General features: G+C 42.6%; 1 protein-coding gene across 1 annotated transcript; it reads right to left on the bottom strand.

Moving 5' to 3' along the window:
• Positions 1-20: 20 nt before the first annotated feature.
• Positions 21-19110, bottom strand: scn4ab (sodium channel, voltage-gated, type IV, alpha, b). Its single transcript, XM_051941472.1, has 30 exons — positions 18935-19110; positions 18667-18804; positions 16299-16417; positions 16006-16095; positions 15327-15455; positions 14081-14172; positions 13650-13919; positions 13477-13540; positions 13252-13393; positions 12472-12672; positions 12305-12398; positions 11543-11781; positions 10965-11036; positions 10775-10876; positions 10296-10652; positions 9780-9978; positions 9438-9688; positions 9145-9253; positions 8905-9059; positions 7799-7972; positions 7250-7372; positions 6811-7095; positions 6629-6682; positions 5900-6037; positions 5712-5816; positions 5364-5634; positions 4511-5132; positions 4229-4373; positions 4062-4139; positions 21-2969 (listed from the first exon to the last, which is right to left on the bottom strand). The coding sequence occupies exons 1-30, from the start codon at positions 19064-19066 to the stop codon at positions 2628-2630; spliced, it is 5292 nt and encodes a 1763-aa protein (XP_051797432.1). The 5' UTR covers positions 19067-19110; the 3' UTR covers positions 21-2627.
• Positions 19111-19604: the final 494 nt, after the last annotated feature.

Below are 19604 nucleotides of genomic sequence, written 5' to 3'. Positions count from 1 at the left end.
CCCGGCTCGTTAGCGTGCAAGCTAAGCAGTACCGTCTTTCGTCCATAAACTGTATATCAATTAAAACAGTACAGTTTCATGAAATAAATAAATTACAAGAAGTTGGATGTGTTATTTACTTGACCTGTGAGGCGTCACCTGCCCCGGTAGGTCCACCGGGTCCACCCGGCGTCTACTCTTTATAAATGGCGCATGCGCGTTTGGAGCAATCGGTGTTCGATTACCTTCCCCTGTGACCTATGTGACGTCATTCCAGTATTTTTCTACTCGTACCCATAAACTTGAATTCGTCCTCACAGGGAAGACTTCGTAGTCGTAGAAATTAGAGTTGCACTCACAACTTTTAGGTTCATACTCGTAAAAACAATCCTAACCCTTAATTTATCAAACTCATGCATATGACAGCAGAATTTTGTGTACAAATTTTTTATTAACATACAAATGTTTAACATTACGAATACGAATGGTTAGAATCGTGGATGAATACTTTTGACAGTAATCTTATTCCATTCAGCAGGGGGTGACAGCAGCACACAGTTTAAAAAAGTCAGAACAGGAACAAACTTAAATGCTGATGCCACCTGTAATCCCAAACTGTCATTCATGATTACAGCCTCAGCTATGTTTTAATGGAGACGCTTTAATGAGATTTCAGCACTCAAGTTAAACTCATCTTTTGACAGCAGCAGCTTAATGTGACCACAGGTTCAAAAGGAAGTGATGTGTTTATTAATGTAGAAATAATTAAACTAACAGATCGGTCTGAAGGAAAACTTGAGCTGTGGCTGCAGACTAAATGCGTACAAGCGTAAATATGAACACCAGCAGCATGAAGGTTTCCATGACAACATGATGCATACAATGTGTGATTCTGTAGCTGCTTCATTCAGTGGTTTTGGTAGCGTAGTGATCAACAGATTTGCAGATAAAACATTTCCTTCAGCTGAGAATCCGCATCACTCAAAGAAAATCATCAGGGAACCGTCTGATTTAATCTAAACTCTGAACAGAACCTGGACCAGATTAGCGCCACAGCATCAGTTACCATGGAGATCTGATTCTACAGCATCAGTTACCATGGAGATCTGATTCCACAGCACCAGTTACCATGGAGATCTGATTCCACAGCACCAGTTGCTATGGAGATCGAGCACCACGGTTTTCTTCATGCTGTCACAAATATTCATCTCCCTCAAACATCTGAAACACTAACAAGATTTGTTTTAAAAAAAATTTATTTACAAATAAAAAATAAACCAATTGCTGCACATTCATGAGTTGAACCAAAAAAGAAAAAAAAAAAGATTTTCCAAAGGTTGTAGTAAACTCATGCAAATGCAGAATTAAAATCCAGTATCTGAATAAATGGCTGCAGTGAAACGTCAACACTCATGATCTTCATCAGTGCAAACTTTCAGAAGTGCAACAAACAGGAAAACTAAATCCACATGTGAACCATTTTCACATCAAAGAAAGAAAGAAAAAAGAAAGAAAGAAAGAAAGAAAGAAAGAAAGCTCTGAGGAAGTAAAATCAATCTTTAATGATTAATTTCTTTTCCTAATGTAAATCCTCAGAAATATTTTTGTTGTATTTGAAGAATTTATTTTTATTTTGTTGCCGAATTCATGTCACATGACTCACAGACAAAACATTTTACACCTCTGCTGACATCACAGTCACAGCTTTTTCCTGTTGGTCAACTTCACTGTCCGTGACCTGCTGAAAACCAGGTTCAGTTTCAGTCTGACGTGGTGCTGATTGGCTGCTGGCTCGACCTTTCCAAGCTCTCATTGGTTGGCCTACCTCATCGTCACGCACCTGTTACAGCCTCAGTCAAAGAAAACACCTGCAGCTGAACTGGCCAATCAGAGGAAGACACGAAGAGACAGGTTCTCTGAAGTTTTTTTAGTGGATGTCGAGAACCTTTAGGAGACTGACGAACTGTTGCATGACATCAGGAGAAGGTGTTCACTGTGCTCAGAGTTTTGTTCAAATAAGCAGAAATCGTCCCTCAACCTGTTTGTTCCGATGCTGCCGTCTTATTGACTGTCAGTTCTGTTGGGCTTCGCTGGGGTTCTTCTGAATCGTTGCTGTTTAAGAATCAGGAAACAAACTTCACCCAGTATATGTCAGACAAAAAAAACAAAACAAAACTCTGGTTTGTGTAATTATCAAAGATGCATATGATTCTGTCTGAAACATCACAGGATTTGTTATCTCGAAAGTACATCAGTATAATTTTCTGGTCAAAGCAGTCCGACTCAGAAATCATCACCTGATCAGCAACAGAGAGCTGGATATTAAGTATTAGTAACAATCTTGACAGGTAGTTAAATCAGGTTAATCTGTAAGTTAAACGTCACATACAAACCTGGGTTCTGTTAGAACGCGAAAGCCCCCAAACAACTCGGAACAGACAGAACAAGAAGAATATTCTCATATGAAGCTAGAAGAAGAGCAGAGAACAGAGCAACTTGCAGCAGATTTCTATCTGCAGTCAGTCACACTTTGTGCCAATGTCTCAGTTTCGCTGCTGAGTCGGTACAGAAGCTGAAGCTAACGGACAGGTGAGTCTGCTGCGACAGGTACACTCCACAGGTGAGTCCACAGAGCAACACCTTCACCATCACACCACTGACTCCCTCAGGTTCTCGTCTTGCAGGATGGCAGAGGTGTGGATTGGAGGAGCGGCATGGAGAAGAAACTCGCTCTGAAGCTCCACCCGGGCAGGAGGATCCTCACCTGAATCCGACTGCTGGCTTCCGTACAGCTGACTGATTCGTTCGCAGAGAAGTCCTTCTGTCTCCGGCGGCTTCTCTCGCCGTCCCTCCGTCCTCTCTCGGTATTTGTAGGACGCCAGTTTGACGGTCCGTTGCAGGAGGTGTTTCCTGTACGCCCTCTGGATAACCGCCGCCGCCACCTCTTCCTGCTTCCTCCGCAGGGTGCTGCTGATTGGCTCATATGATACCTGTGGGTCATAATATTCACCTGTCATTCTGCACAGCTAGATAAATTATAACAGGAGTTCTCTTAGAGTATTTGCAACGTCCTGTCTGCGAGATGTGAGAAATATTTCTGCAAAACAAACACTCAAACACTTTAGCAGTCTTCAAATTGAAATAAAAGCCTGAACATCTTTGCTTCTTCTGACTGTCACTAAAATCAGCTGAAGATCTAAAGATGAACTAGTGCGGGAGGCCAACAAGATATCTGTGACTCCTCTGAAGGAGTTACAAGACAAGACTCGTCTCTTTTGACTCCTTCAGAGGAGTCATTGGTGTCTTGGTGGCCTCCCTTCATAGCCTATGCCTTATAGCTCTTTCAGAGGAGTCATTGGTGTCTTGGTGGAATCCCCCACAAGCCTCTTTCTAGTAACTCCTTCAGAGGCTGATTAACAGTCAGAAAAAGTAGATAAGTGAACAAAGATCCCTGCTTTTAAAATACATGACATATTGAATATAGAGATGATGCACTGCCTACTGTTCCCAGAGTATTTCAGCAGTATTTATTTACTATGTATGTTTGTAGAGGAAATGCCAGGAAAAGATTCCTCACTTCAGTGTATACGTCCAAACCATCTGTAGGTTTGGTGCTATGTCAAGTCGCAAAAGTTTTACTTGACAAATACCAAGAACAAATGTGCATAAACAATATGGTACCATAAAAACAGAGAGCAATAGATAGAGTACATAGAGAGTAATGACATTTAAATTCTAGACATCTTTCATTATATGCGTAAACTAACTGCAACTTCTCATGCCATTTGCATATTTGAGGACATTCTCATTTGCACATTTCTGTGTCACTCTTGCATATTCTGTTTATTTTTTTTCTAAATTACATTTTCTATATTTTTATTTCATTTTATCGATTTTATTTTACCTTCACTCCCCTTGTATTGTCTTATTGTTAACCCCTTTACTGAATATCTATGCTACTGTAACAACTCAACTTCCCGCCGGGGATTAATAAAGTCATCTAAGTCTAACTTCGGTTGTAAAACCAGTAAAATCAAAGATAAATATGACTGCAGGTAACTTTGTGATAGAATAGAGCAAACCTTAGAGGGGTTGTTGGCCATGAACTTCTCCTCCATGCTGGCTTTAAGAGCGTCCATCGACCCCGAATCACCCAAAACCTGAACACAAGGTGAGTTTAAGACCATGTAAGACAATACACATTCAGATCAGATCAGGTAAGATAAGATCAGTGAGCAGGTGATGTTGCCTGTGCAGTGAGTGCCAGCAGGATGTCCAGACAATGGATCTTGTCTCCTGGAACCAGAGGAAGGTCCATTTGGATCAGTTTGATAGTGTTGGGTTTGGGAATCCTCAGAGGATCCTGCAGAGTGTCACAGAAGTCTGACAGCTCACTGTGGAACACATCAGAGCCCAACAGAGACCAATAGAACCTCACCGTCAGAGCTCTTACAGAACACCTCAGAGTCAGATGTGATCACCTGACTCAGATTGTAAAACATTCTGCGGTTCTGATGCACATCTGACTCACCTGTACTGTATAAACTGTGAGGCATCACGGTCAAACTTCTCCCAGGTTTCGTAGAACATCTCGAAGTCGTCCTCGCACAGCGGGTCGGAGCTCTCCTCCGTGGCCACGTTGAAGTTCTCCAGGATGATGGCGATGTACATGTTGACCACCACCAGGAAGGACATGATGATGTAGGTGGTGAAGAACACGATGCCCACACCCGGGTTTCCACAGTTCCCTCTGACCGGAGATCCCGGGTTCTCAATGTCCGGGTCACAGTCCGGCGGCATGTTCATGATGGGACTTAGCAGACCGTCCCAGCCGGCCGACGTGGTGATCATGAACAGGCAGATCATGCTGTTCCCAAAGCTCTCAAAGTTGAACATGTCGTCGATCATGGCCTCCTTCTTCACGTAGGCGAAGTTCGACATGCCAAAGATGGAGAAGATAAACATGATGAGGAAGAGGAGCAGGCCAATGTTGAAGAGCGCTGGCAGTGACATCATCAAGGCGAACAGCAGCGTCCGGATCCCCTTTGCTCCACGAATCAGCCGAAGGATCCGACCGATGCGAGCCAATCGGATCACACGGAACAGTGTGGGCGAGACAAAATACTTCTCTATGATGTCAGCAAGGAGGAGACCTGGAGGGAATGAAGCAAGGATGCAAGGAAAGAGGAGAGGAAGAAAGGAAAGAAGGAATGAAGGAACACAAAAAGAAAGGAAAGGAAATGAAAATGGTTGCTGTTTTGTTGTTAAATGAAATACTTTATTGTTTAATAAAATTCTTGTTTGTTGCTAATGTCTTCTATACTTTAAACATGACTTTAAAAAGAGGTTTTGTTTTAAAGTCCTGTTTCGTGAATCTGACTCACCTACAATGGAGAGAATCACCACCACAAAGTCAAAGATGTTCCAGCCAACAGCGAAGTAATGCTGCCGCAGAGCGATGATCTTCAGGCTGCATTCAGTGGTGAAGACCACGATGAAGACCAGGTTGACCCAGTACAGGATCGTCTCTTTCTCCTCGCTCTGCTCGTCCGTCTCCACCATCATGGTCACCATGTTGAGGCAGATTAACACCATGATGAAGATGTCAAAGAACTGTTTGGTGACCAGGTCAAAGACCAGACCCTGGAACTTATTCTGCACAGAAACAGGAGAATTATGTCCTGCCATCCCAAAACCTTCATCTGGTTTCAATAAAGCAGAACTGAACCTACATTTGGTCGTGGAACAGGTTTCTGAGGTTTCTTGGAGCCCAGCTTTTTCATGGCGTTATAATATTTCTTCTGCTCTTCTGTCATGAAGATATCTGTCCCTCCCAAGTAAAGACAGAAAACCCAGTTAACTGAGAGAACAGAAGCTGGAAACTTCAACCTGTTTAACTGTGACAAGAGTAAAAACATATCTTTGCTTTCTGCTGGTTGAAGTTATCGATGATGACACCGATGAAGAGGTTCAGAGTGAAGAACGAGCCAAAGATGATGAAGCAGACGAAGTACAGGTACATGTACAGGTTGTCCTCATACATTGGCTGAGACTCCACCTACACCACAACATGGTAACCATGGTGACCAGAGACAAGTCAAATAAGGACTGACACAGCTCTCCAACACTTCACAGTGTCATTTCTTTTTTACAACATGAAAGATAGTCTAAAATTTGACAGATTATAAAAAGTTGTTGACAGTATTTGTGAAACCCCCGTTCCAGCCGAACAGCTGTTTCCAGCTTTTGGAGAAACTACAGATTGAGTACAGTGAACATGTTGCTGCCTCATGTACATCAGCTGTGAGGATTATAGTGGTGTGAACACATTGAATTGGTCCAGAGGTTTTCCTGGTCCAGCTCTTCTGCTGCATTTTATTCTCTGGAGTGTGTTGTTGAACAGCAGTGTTTAATTCAGTAGCAGCCTGTTGGTTCTCCAGAGAACACTGATGAGATGAAAAATATTCACTGACTTTCCGTTAATTCAATACGTTTTTTCATTCAATTAAAAAAAAAATCAACCAATAATTGATTATTGATGGTTAATATGACTGACCATTGCTTAAGAAAATCACTCGCAGTATACTAGTCTCATTCCCTGTCCCAGTCTCCCTGTCCCAGTGTCCCAGTATCCGTCCAGTCCACTGACCTCTCTGGAGTCCACTGCAGCGTACATTATGTCCATCCAGCCTTTAAATGTTGCCTGAAAAACACAAATAGTAATTTTTATGTTAAAAGCAGTAAATAAAAGCTTAAAGATTAGAATCCCTGATTGATAATGAGTATCTGGTGTATTGATTTAGTCTTTGTTTCTCAGGTGTTCATACAGACCACTTGCAGCAGAGACAGGTAGCCCATTCCCACGTTGTCGTAGTTGACCTTGACGTTCTTCCAGCGGACCTCAGTGAAGTTGTCCTGAATCAGAGCCAGACACTCCGTCTTGTTGTTGACATCCTCAGGCAGGAAATACTCCTCCGACGTCTCGTTGAAACAGTAATAAAACTTCCCTGCGAACAGGTTGACGCCCATGATGCCGAAGATCAGCCAGAAGATCAGACACACGAGCAGAACGTTGAAGATGGACGGGATCGCTCCGACCAGGGCGTTCACCACCACCTCCAGACAGATGAGGAGAGGGGAGGCAGGTGAGGACAGAATGGTGAGTTTTCACAAAAATTAAAAGCAAAGTTGAAGATGTTGATTCATCTGATAAAACTAAAATGAAACATAATCTACATCCTCTGTCTCTCAGCCTGTCTGCCTGTCTCACCCTCATGCCCTCGAAGCGAGACAGGGCCCTGAGAGGCCTCAGAGCTCTCAGCGTCCTCAGAGACTTGATGGCTCCCAGCTCAGAGTATCCCAGTATGTTTGCTGTCAGCGATATCAGAGACACCTGCAGATAACAAACTGGTGTTGACATCACACTGATGAAACCAGTGAACTGAGGTCACAGAGTGAGGATGTGAGAGTGAAAATGAATCAGAGCTGCTTTTTGTGTATAAAGAATGTATCTTCTATCACAGCTTCATCAAACCTAAGGACTTTAAATATCAATCTGAAATCTGGTGGCAGTGCAGGAAACAGAAAATGAAACAAACTTAGAGATTGATGATTTGAATTTTTAGCAGAGTCACTAAAACATCAGACTTTTATTTTGAGATAATTTAATGGTTTGAACATTGACCTCAGTTTACACCGTATAGAAATCATTGACCATTTAATGCAGAAAGAGTTCAGACCGCAGCGAGAGGCTAAAAACAGAAGAAACATTCTGCATTAATGTGTTACCAATAGTCACTGTTATTGATCAGGTTCTTACGTCTACGATGAGGAAGTCGAGCCAGCACCAGGCATTGGTGAAGTAGGTCTTAAATCCGTAGGCCACCCACTTGAGGATCATCTCCACCACAAACACGTAGGTGAACACCTGATCTGCGTATTCCAGGATGGTCTTTATGACGCGACGCTGCTCCATGTAGATGTCCTCAAAGGCCTGTTCACACAGTGACCAGTGACCATCATTAGCACCAGAACAGGTATTTACTGTTATCACACCTGGCCACGCCTCATTCCTACTTCAGCCGGCTGCTGTTTTTGTATCTGAAAAATCACAGAAAGTCCTCAAACTAAACCAAACTCATCATTGTACGAGTCTATGGAAGTAAACTGCAGTCTCAGTGTTGTCTGATGTCACATCTTTGAAGAGATAAAAATGACCTGCTTAAGAGCTGGATGATATTCATGATGAAAATAAACCAGCATTACCTTCAGTTCAGTCTCAACACAAACTTCCTGCTTCCTGTTTCTAAAGTCCATATTAATAACTAATATTGCTGTACTTTTCTTGATGCATTTTTATTTTTTTTGTATGTGTTTGTTATTCCTTGTTGTGTTGTTATATGTCATGTGTTTGGATGAAAACTTCAGAGCAACATTTTTGATGGACATTTTGAACAGATTTTTTTTTTACATTTCTGATTTGTTTCTGGGACAACCACGGGGCTGTAACCATCACAGTTCACTCTGTCATCATGCTGTTAATGACCTCATAAATCTCACCTGCGTAACATGTAGCAGCCATGTTAGTAGTCTGAATGCCCATCATGTTTGTGGTCCACTGTTAACCATCTCAGCCATGTGGTCTCCAGAGGTTAGTACTCACTCTGCACACATCTCTGAGAACCAATCAGCTCTGACCTGCTCAGTCACACCATCAAGTCAAACCAGCCAGCACCCACAAAACCGAGCAGCTTTCAGACTTAAGGAGCATTTTAAAACACAAATATATACAATGTGCTTTGAAGCAAAAAATAAAAACAAGATGTTTAAAATAAACCCTTTGACACAGTCCCATTCCAGCAGGCTTAGAGTTAAAACTAATCAGGAATAAATCAGTAATCTATAATATCAATATGCTGTGTTTACCAGAGCTCCACTGCTCAAAAGGATCATGAAGATGATGAATGTCTCAAAGTAGTTGTGTTCTACAATGGAGAAACAAGTTCTTCTGAGGTTAGACCAGACCTTCCCTCTGCCTTGGGACGTGTCTATGTCCAGGAAGGGACAGCGACTGTAACACTCTGAAATATAAATGCACAAACAGTCTCTGTATAAGCCCATGATGTCACAGTATCCACAGGACTGACATATTTGAAGAGGTCTTACTTTCACTGCAGCAGTCTTCAGGTGTGTTTGTTTCGTCATCAGCATCGTCTTCGTCCACTGGGACTTCAGGAGGTTTCTGTACAGTGCTGCAGACTGACGACTCGTCACCCTGAACAAACACGGCAGACTTAATGCCAAACGGCACTTATTACTGTGACCACACACTATTTCATACAGGCTCCTGTTGGAGTTTGACAGGTCGGCAGTTCAGTTTAGAACATTCATGTTTGATCTGTTTACACATGAAGAAACTGCACACTCTACAGTTTGAAGCAGAATAAATGAAGGTTTACTTGGGAGTGCTTCTCTTCATCCTCTTCATCATCTTCATCCTCCTCCTCATCTTCCTCATCTTCAGTTTCAGGAGTCTCAAAATCGGACTCGGCCTCTGCGATGGGGACCCTCAGGGAAGCAATGTTGTGGTAGTTGCTGGTCAGGTTGTCATGGTAACTGGTTGCTGTGACGTTTGACACCGGCTGCTCGGAGGCTACAAAGGTCAAAGCTAAAACCTCCTTTGTTGTCCTGTCATCTTCCTCACAGGCAACTGAAGACAGAAAGGAAATTTTAAAAGGTAAATGAATTATCTCATACACAGCTACTCTTCTTATATATTTATGGTCCAGCTCTGGTCCCACCAGTGATGTCTGGGCTGACATGGGTCTTCTTTCCCAATAGAATCTGGATGTGTTCCAGGATCCAGGCCTTGACCCAGGCCACAGCCCGGCTGATCCGGTTTATGGCAATCTGCAGATTGTTTTCTCCTTCCTCTTCTGTAGCTGCCAGATTATCACCACTGAATGAGCTCAGCAACAAGGCCAGGAACAGATTCAGGACCTGAAACAAGACCAAGAACAGATTCAGGACCTGAAACAAGACCAGGAACAGATTCAGGACCTGAAACAAGACCAGGAACAGATTCAGGACCTGAAATGAAGCCAGGAACAGATTCAGGGCCTGTACTTTTATTGGTTTAGAAAATTCAGACTTTTGTTAATGTTGACTGCCCCAAGTCAGCCTCATTCAAGGCAGACCCCCAACCCCTGACCTCAGACTGGGATCTGTTTGTACCTTCAGCCATCCTACTGGACTCTGGAGGATGTGATATGCTGAACTAAATCCAGATCAGAAACTTTTCACCTGCAGAGACTCACCACCAGGTTTCCGATAACCATGACCATCATGAAGACGATCAGACACATAGTCTGACCTGCGACCTCCATGCAGTCCCACATGGTTTCAATCCACTCGCCACACAGGACCCTGAAGATGATGAGGAAGGCATGAAAGAAGTCGTGCATGTGCCAGCGAGGAAGCTCGCAGTCCTCTGCAATGCGACAGACGCAGTCTTTGTAGCTCTTTCCAAACAGCTGCATGCCGACAACAGCGAAGATGAAGACGATGATGGCAAGAACCAGAGTCAAGTTCCCCAGAGCTCCCACCGAGTTCCCAATGATCTTTATCAACATGTTGAGGGTTGGCCACGACTTGGCCAACTTAAATACTCGCATCTGGACATGAGACAGGCAAGGACGGAGGCAGGTAGACAGGTGAAGGGACAGGAAAAGTAATATAACTAGGTTTTACAACAGAGTTTGTTAGTAAGTGATGATGATGGTGATGATGTACTGACCAATCGGAAGGAGCGCAGCACAGAAAGACCTTGAACGTTAGCCAATCCCAGCTCGACTAGACTCATGGTGACGATGATGCTGTCAAAGATGTTCCAACCCACCTACAATCATGACAACAACAGGCACGTTACCATGGGAACAGCTGTCAGCTGTGATCAGTGAGCTGCTCACTAACAAACGAAGTCTGACCTGGAAGTAGTAATACGGGTCCATGGCCAGAAGTTTGAGGACCATCTCAGCTGTAAAGATCCCTGTGAAGACCTGAGGGATCAGAGGGTAAAAGTCAGAGGTTAGAGGTTAAAGGTTAGAGGGAGTCCCAGAAGAATCAGAAGAAGAGGAGCAGCTCAGCAACTCTAATATTGAAAGCGCAGGTTAGTCTTCTTGGGTTCTCTAATAGAAATATAATACAAGTAGAGAAACGAACAGGTACAAAAGGTACAGATGTGTGATCATCTGAGGAAAACCTGTCTTACACACAGGAAGTAAGATGTATGCTGTTCATTTTCCAGGAGATACCTTTGCACTTCAACTTAAGGGTTATTTTACGTCCACTCCAAGTTTTACCAGCATGACAAGAATTTTACTTGGTTTCAGGCTTTCATTTTATTGGTTTATCTGTCAGTGCCTTGCTTCAATGCCAATCTGTTGATTTCTGCTTTCAGTAAGTCTGATGTCCCCAGCAGGCGGCAGTGTTGTCACCCTGACCTCAGACCAAACAGAGCATATAAAGATTCAAATGCATAATGACACTCTTTCTCATCACTGACCAGATTCCCGACACTCAGCAGCTCCTCGAACGTCTCCGTCATCGGGTAATGCTCCATGGCCATGAAGACAGTGTTAAGGACGATGCAGATGGTGATGCCGAGGTCAACGAATGGGTCCATGACAAAGATGTAAAGCAACCGTTTGACCGTTCGCCAACACCCACAACAGTTCCACTTCAGGAAGATGTTAGCAAATGCATACCAACATGGAGGACATGGCCTCTGGTCCTCCTCAAAGTCTGAAACACAGCAGCACAGTGGGAATATGAACTTGAAAGTACACTTTCTCTAACTTTGTATCGATGGTGGAATGTTAGGATGCTGTGCCTGCAGCAACCGGCAGCAACAACAGTGATTACAGATATAAAATTCACACACTAGTGTCTGAAGGCTGGATTGCTTTGATGTAAACACATAAGAGAGCAAAAAGGGAAAACAGCATCTAAACTGTCTGAAACACTAAGATCATCAAATGTAGACCAGACCCTTTATATCTTCGAGATCCTGTCCACAAGATTCAGTGTAAAACAAAGCAAATCTTTTGGACTGGCATTTTAATCACCAATTTCCTTTAAATTTAGTTTAGTTTTGTCATTTAATCTATTTTTGATAGTAGACTGGTTATGCTTGATTGTTAATAAGACACTATTGTTTCAACAGACTTAACCAGCTCAATGTTAATTACCAGACACATCACACAGTTAACAGTTGATGATATTGAAAAGTATAATCTTGATAATAAGATGCAGAATACTGAAGTACCATGTGCACCTTCCATGCCTGTGTGGTCTTGCTCAGAGCTCTCCTGTGGTGTTGAGTCTTGCTTTTCTAGGAGCTCAGCCTTGTTGGCCGCCTGCTGTAATGACAAAAAACAAACACTCAGCTGTGTTGAGATGAATCTTTGGAAGTTTTCATGCATCACAGCAGACCTCCTCCTCTCTCTTCTTCAGAGCCTCCAGGATCTGAGCGTACTCTTCCTCCTTCTGTTTGGCCTCGGCAATGGTGGCCTCGTTCTGCTCTGCGTACGCCATGGCAACCACTGCCAGGATGAGGTTGATGAGGTAGAAGGACCCGAGGAAGATGACGATCACAAAGAAGATCATATAGGTTTTACCTGCTGCTCGAAGAGTCTGCAGAGAGACAGACAGGTGAGACCCTAATATTTTTTTAATGCCTTTTTGGGCTTTTGAATTTTTATGTTGACATCACACAGCAGTATGTATCTGATGTGACTGATTTGTGTTTTATTTGCCACATCTGACTATTTTCTGCATTTCTGTCCTCACATAGGAAACTCTTGCAATCATGCTGCTTCCAGCTATGAAATAGTTTACAAATCAGGTTTATTCTCATCTAACCAGTCTAAGCTTTAGTAAACAAGTGACTGGATCACTGTAGCTAGTGAAGCTCTGGCCTCAGCTGCAGCTTCCTCTGATCAACACTAAGCTCAGACTGCAGTTTCAGCCTCTTTTCACTGGCTGATGGTCACGGTTACAGTTCTGCATAAAAGCTCATCAGCTAAATATGCCGAAAGCTCAGATGGAGAAAGGCTGAGATTCTGCTGCTTCTAAACTCTGGAATCATTCACAGTGAGATTGCCCAGTTCATCTGAAACACTTAAAATCTTCTCTACTTAGTTTGACTCGCTTTTTTCACATGGTGATATAAATAAAGGGCCAGCTTCAGTACTGGGACCAGTTAGTACGGACCAGCTGGAATAGGTTTTCCCAGAAGTCCTGGGTCATGAGTCTGAACAGAGCCAAGAACGCCCAGCCGAAGGAGTCGTAGCTGGTATAGCCGTAGTTTGGGTTTCCCCCTGCCTTCAGACAGATGTAACCATCCGGACAGATCCTGAAATCATCATCAGTCATTGACCATTAATCATCAGTCATCAGTCATCAATCATCAGTCATATTATCTTTATGTGAACTTACCCAGCATCTGAACTGTTTCCACACAGCATAGCATCACGGTTTCCAGGCAGGTAGTAAAAGTTGTCTGACAGACAGATACAGACAGACAGACAGACAGTTAATATCTCAGATGGATGATAAAAATGCTTTGAAACATCAGAACAATATTTGCAACCATCTTGAGGTCTTCCTACCCGGATTGTTGACAAACTCGTAGTAATCAAAGTCACTGCTTCCTGTGTTGTTGCTATGGGTGTCGTTACCAAGGAAATCTGTCTCGAGGACAAGGTCTGACGTGAGGTTCCTAAGTGACGGTGGAATCAGGACACATTTTTGCCTCAGGTTTCCCATGAAAAGCTGTAGACCAATCAGAGCAAAGACACTGAGGCAGAACACCGTCAGGATCATGACATCAGCCAGCTTCTTCACTGATTGGATGAGAGCTCCAACAATTGTCTTTAAACCTGCAGAGGGAACAGGTGTTTAAACCAACAAAGCATTCACATGAACAGACTGAAGGTTAAACTGAAGCTTAAAACTAAATTACAGATGTACACACACACACACACACACAGATAGAAACACACACAGACACAGACACAGACACACACATACACATACACACCGGGTATGACAGTGATGGTCTTCAGGGCTCGAAGAACTCTGAACGTCCTCAAAGCAGAAACATTTCCCAAATCGACAAACTCTGTTAGATACCTGACACACAGAAACACACATAAATCATCATCGTCATCTTCATTGTCATCATTATCGTTGTCATCATCATCATCATCATCATCATCATCATCATGGTCATCAAAGTCATCATCATCATTGTCATTATCATCATATTCGACATTGTCATCATCATGGTCATCGTCATTATTGTCATGCTCATTGTCATTATCGTCATCACCATCCTTATCGTCATCATCGAAATGGTCATTGTTATCGTCATTGTCGTCACCGGCATTCCCATTGTCATTGTTGTCGTCATTGCCATCTTTGTCTTCTTCATTGTACTGCACTGATTTAAATTTAATTGTTAAATCGGGGTTTGTGCTTCAATGGTGTTGGGTGTAATATCTAAGGGCAAAAGAAATTTGAGTTTTGTGTGACCAATATACATAATATATGTAGATCTATGTAGATATGATATGTAAATTTTATATATCACTGATGACCTGGGAGCGGTCTTGTATTGTCTGTGTATTGTTGTGTTGTGTTTTTTTTTTTTTTTTTTAATGTTGCATTTGTATATGGATTGTATTGTAAATAATGCAATTGCATTGACACATTGTAAAGATGTTTTATGGACCCCAGGAAGAATAGCTTTGGCATTGTCATAGCTAATGGGGATCCAAATAAATCAAATCAAATCATTGTTGTCATGGCCATCGTCATCATCGCTATCATCATCATTGTTTTCATTGTCATCACCATCCTTGTCATCATTATCTTCGTCATCATTGTCATCATCATCATGGTCATCATCATTATGGTCATTGTCATTATGGCCATTGTCGCCGCCATCATCATCGTCATCATTGCAAATATACAGGTGTTTAGGTCAAAATGGCTTTTGCTAAGTTTTGTTCAGTCCAGTTAGAATCAATAAAAACATTCTGAAACATGAAGGTTTTGTAAACTGTAAGCTGCAAGATCAATAAGTTTCTCTCAGGTGTATTACTGATTACTATAATCTGTGAACATTGTCTCTCAAGTGTATTATTAAATATTAGAATATGTGATCAGTGTCTCTCAGGTCTGTTATTGATTATTAGAATATGTGATCAGTGTCTCTTGGGTGTGTTTTCGGTTATTACAATCTGTGATCAGTGTCTATGTCTATGTGTGTTATTGATTATTACGCCATGCTGATGACCATGAAGTCCAGCCAGTTCCAGGGGTCTCTGAGGAAGGTGAAATCTCCGACACAAAATCCTCGCGACAGTACTTTGACTGTTGCCTCAAACGTGTAGATTCCAGTGAACACATATCTGTAGAACAAAAGAAACGTCCACTGAAACACAGAAGCAGTAAAATACAGCAGACAGACACCTGACAGCTGTTGGACAATATGTTTCTTATCATGTTTTTAGACTGAGAACCCCCCCACTTGTTAACAATAATATTAGTGTTATCATCTCTAATAAATGAAGAGATCCCTGTCCGACAGTCATTTTTCAGATCTGCTTCAATTTGCTGAGATCAGGATCACTGTGACAAGTTAACAAACACATCACAGTTTGTGGGAACTGATTCAGAGGGTATAGTAGCCAATTCAGCGGCTACTATAGCTGAGGTCCCCAAAACGAACACCCTCCTCACCCTGGCTGCACCTTGAGATCCTGTCCATGAACACCATAAACAGGATCGGAGACAAGGGGCAGCTCAACACCCACAGGAAACAAGCCTGACTTTGTGTCAAGTATGCGGACACAGCATGTTATATTGTACTATATTGGAATGTATTGTTGTGTATTTTTCTGCATTGTAGTGTATTATACTGAATTATATTGTAGTGTATTGTTGTGTGCCTGGACTTACTCAACAGTCTTGCTCCACGGTGGAGGATCGCTCATTGTCATGAACACACAGTTGGTCAGAATCGTCACCATGATGAATAAACTGAATAAAGTTTTAGTGTTAAGAAACAAAAAATCTATTCGCTGATCGATTGTCAATAAACTGCAGATCAGTCAAACATTGAGCTTCAGTGATCAGTCAGGGAGATATCATGTGCTTCCAGAGCTGAACACCTGAACTAAAGTTATTGTATTTAATGTGACGCCATAGTAAATACACTAAAAACTATACTTTGATGTCATGTAAAAGGATATGAATGAATGAGTATCTTGATGGCGAAGGTCCTCAATGGGTTGAAGGGACTCAGCAGGTAACAGGCAGGTTCAGCATTAAATCTGTAGATAACGTTTCCTTTACTGAGGACGATGAAGGTCTGCAGACAGACAGAAAGTGTGAAGAATCTAATGCACTTCAATTTCCCAGAATGCATTTCACATACTCTGTAACTCAGTGATAATTTGAGTTTAAAATATTTCTGTGATTCGTTGCTGTGATGTTCTAATGTTGTTCTGTCCATCAGACTCGGGTCTCATGATGTTCCCCCTGCAGACTCCTCTAGGACCTCCATAAAGACACATCTGAAGGGTACAGACCAGATGTTGAACCACCTCAGTCCAGACTTTTACCCAAAGAAATTCTCTCTCTCGGCTTAAAAAATTATAGAATTTCAAAATGCGCTGACGCAGATTTTCTTCTATAGAATTCTTGCTCCCTTTAAAAGGTCCAAATCATTTCCTCGTTCTGCAGGTCCACACATGCTCCCTCCAGTCTCCATGTGTACTGAACAGGTACAGATGCAATTGCCTGTCCTGAGAATCATCTCACTTCTCTGTTTTGAGCCTCCTCGTCTCCTCCTGTGAAGGATTTGTGATTTCTGAGGAGGCTGCAGGAGGAGTCGTGATCTGTGATCCTCTGTGAAGTTCATTCAACACTGTGATGTATGAAAGAGGTGGAATATAGAAACCATGGGCTCACACATGTGGATAACATATTTTATATGTGTAGATAGCAAGATCCTATATTGATGATGGGAGAGTCAGACCGCTGTGCAAAGTCTTCTCCGGAACATCCCAAAGATTCTCAATGGGGTTAAGGTCTGGACTCATTCACAATATCAGCCCCATGAATCCTGGCACTGTCATCTTGGAACATGCCCATGCCATAACTGAAGAAAATCTGCACTGATGTAAAGACCTGGTCATTCAGTATATTCAGGTAGCCAGCTGACCTCATTCTTTGGGAACATAACATTGCTGAACCTGACCGATGCAAGATCACAGCCCTAACCCCCAAAGACTTGTAGGCACTAGCCATGATGAGTGTATAACTTCATCCACCTCTCTTCTTAGCCTGATGCCCCTTCACTTATCACTTTGGAACAGGGTAAATCTGGACCCATCAGACCACATTTGTTCCTCCAAGATGATGCTTCACTACTATCCTTCAGGTTTTAACAATATGTTGGACAGTTCTTATCCTGATTTTAGTAGTGTCACATATCTCCTTAGTTGTTTTCTTTGCTTGATGCGGGCCAATAATTTGACCCTTCTGAGACAGATTAACATCCTTTTCCATGACCAAAAGACACGAGAAGCTCCTCACTGCTAGCCTAGCCGCGCTAGACCCATGTTCTGAAGGCACAAGGGTCTAGGACCGCTCGACAGGGAGGGAGGCGGGCTAAAAGGTTGTCTTTCAAATCACTCTGCAGCAGTTGGGTAGGTATACAACCAATCAGCGCAACGAATAGGCTGACGTAGTTCCGAGAGCACCGGCGGATTGTGGCTAAGTCTCATTAGCTTCCCAACCAGCGGAGCCAACTGGTATATTAAGGATTTGCCATATCCCGTCGGCATAAGTCCAAATACGTCTTTCTTCTCAATGAAACACTTCAGTGCCGTCCTTTGTTTATCTTTCAAGTTGAATTTTAGCTTCAAATCTTTAAGGGCTGTGGCCAAAGCCGAGTCGAAAGATAACTGTTTATTGTGCGCCGGTTGTTTCTGTCAGAATCGTCGCGCCTCTGTCGTCACTTAGTTACGCCCGCCTTCTGACTCTACACTTCATGGTGATTCGTCCGGCCAGTTTTAGGAGAATCCAGCCTCGAGCCTTATGGAGGGTAACTAGATCCACCCTGGCAGAGAATTAAATTCATTGCCATGGGTTGTCTAGCACGGCTAGGCTACCTCACTGCATCAGCTAGGGTAAAATAAGCTGTTGCAGTTCAAACATATTCATCACTGCAGTAATTATCCAATAGAAGGCTCTTACTTATTTGCTAGTTAAATCCAGGTGGCAACTTTTTTTTTTGGCCCAGGCAGTGATTGTCCCTCTGTAACTATATGTTTTATGTCATGCTTCTTCTATACTTCACAGCATGTGAACAAAGTATAAATATATGACATCTTTGAATTCTCATCACATTCTGCCATGTTGTAAGATAAACTATAAGTGAATATAAACTAAGTTGAAAGGAATGCCGTTCTGCTCATCTGATCATAAAATAGAATAAAACCTTCTGATGTTGAGACCTGATGTAACTGAAACATTGCAATATTTTACTGCCAATTTCACAGATATTGATCAGTTTTTCAGTGATTCAGGTAATAGATAGTATTAAAGAGAGACCTTGTGTGACTGGTAAAAGGGATCCAGCTCCTCCAATGGGGTGTTGAGAAGGTCAGGGGGAGGATCTCCAAAGATAAAGGGGAGGGGCTTCCCGGCCTCGAGGTCACTGGCAGGCTTTGGAAGATCCTCCTCTGCTATCTGCCACTCACAAAAACAGCCAATCAGCATAAAGCTACTGAGGTTATCATCAATCAGTACATTCTGGACGGTGTATTGATTAGTTGTCAGTGATTACAGGGTATTGACAGCTGATCGGTTTGTTTAATACCTCGATGTTCCTCTCCTTTCTCCTTTCTCGCTCCTTTTCTTCGGCTTCAAATCGTCGCTGGATTTCCTCCAGTGAGGCTGGCGTGAAGCGTCTGAAAACCTCCGTACCAACAGGGGGCAGCAGAGGTGCCATATTGGCATCATGCGGCACCGCCGATCCCTCCGTTGCTCAGTAACTGCCTCCTGGAAGAAGAAAGAGGAGTGTCAGGTATTATAACAGAATCATTAGGATGTCCAGTTCACCTCGCTGACAAATCTCTTTATCAGATACAAGAACGGTGCCAGTTTGACAGAAAACATGGAAACAAATCTAAAGAAAAAAAATACAACACAAAAATAACGATGAGAACAGAAAAGCTGAAAACAACAGCAGTTCAAAACAGTCTGTTCAAAGTCCTGTTCAAAGTCCAACTCTTGTTTATGGCATCTGAAGCACCTCAAATTGACTGTCACCATGACATCATCACAGTGCGACATCACATCAAGATGATGTCATAGTGATCACAATGATGTGGTGAAGGAGTTGGAGCCACAGACGGAGACTGTGACGGACTGAAATTCGCAGCAAACATGTCAGCTCCTCTTGTACTGCATCAGGAGGAGTTACATCATCAGGAGAAGTTAAATCATCAAGAGGAGCTACATCATGAGGAGGAGCAACATCATTAAGA

Source organism: Acanthochromis polyacanthus, chromosome 21 (genome assembly GCF_021347895.1).
Source record: "Acanthochromis polyacanthus isolate Apoly-LR-REF ecotype Palm Island chromosome 21, KAUST_Apoly_ChrSc, whole genome shotgun sequence".
Taxonomy (NCBI): domain Eukaryota; kingdom Metazoa; phylum Chordata; class Actinopteri; family Pomacentridae; genus Acanthochromis; species Acanthochromis polyacanthus.
Note: the sequence above shows the minus strand (reverse complement) of the source record. Positions and strands in the feature narration are given on the sequence as shown.

Excerpts from the sequence above, each read along its gene's own strand:
- scn4ab (XM_051941472.1), bottom strand. The coding sequence starts at position 19,066 with ATGGCACCTCTGCTGCCCCCTGTTGGTACGGAGGTTTTCAGACGCTTC. Across the intron at positions 4,374-4,510 it reads TCACAGTTTATACAGTACAG|TGAGCTGTCAGACTTCTGTG; the intron begins GTGAGTCAGATG and ends TGTGTTCCACAG. Across the intron at positions 2,970-4,061 it reads TGGCCAACAACCCCTCTAAG|GTATCATATGAGCCAATCAG; the intron begins GTTTGCTCTATT and ends TATGACCCACAG.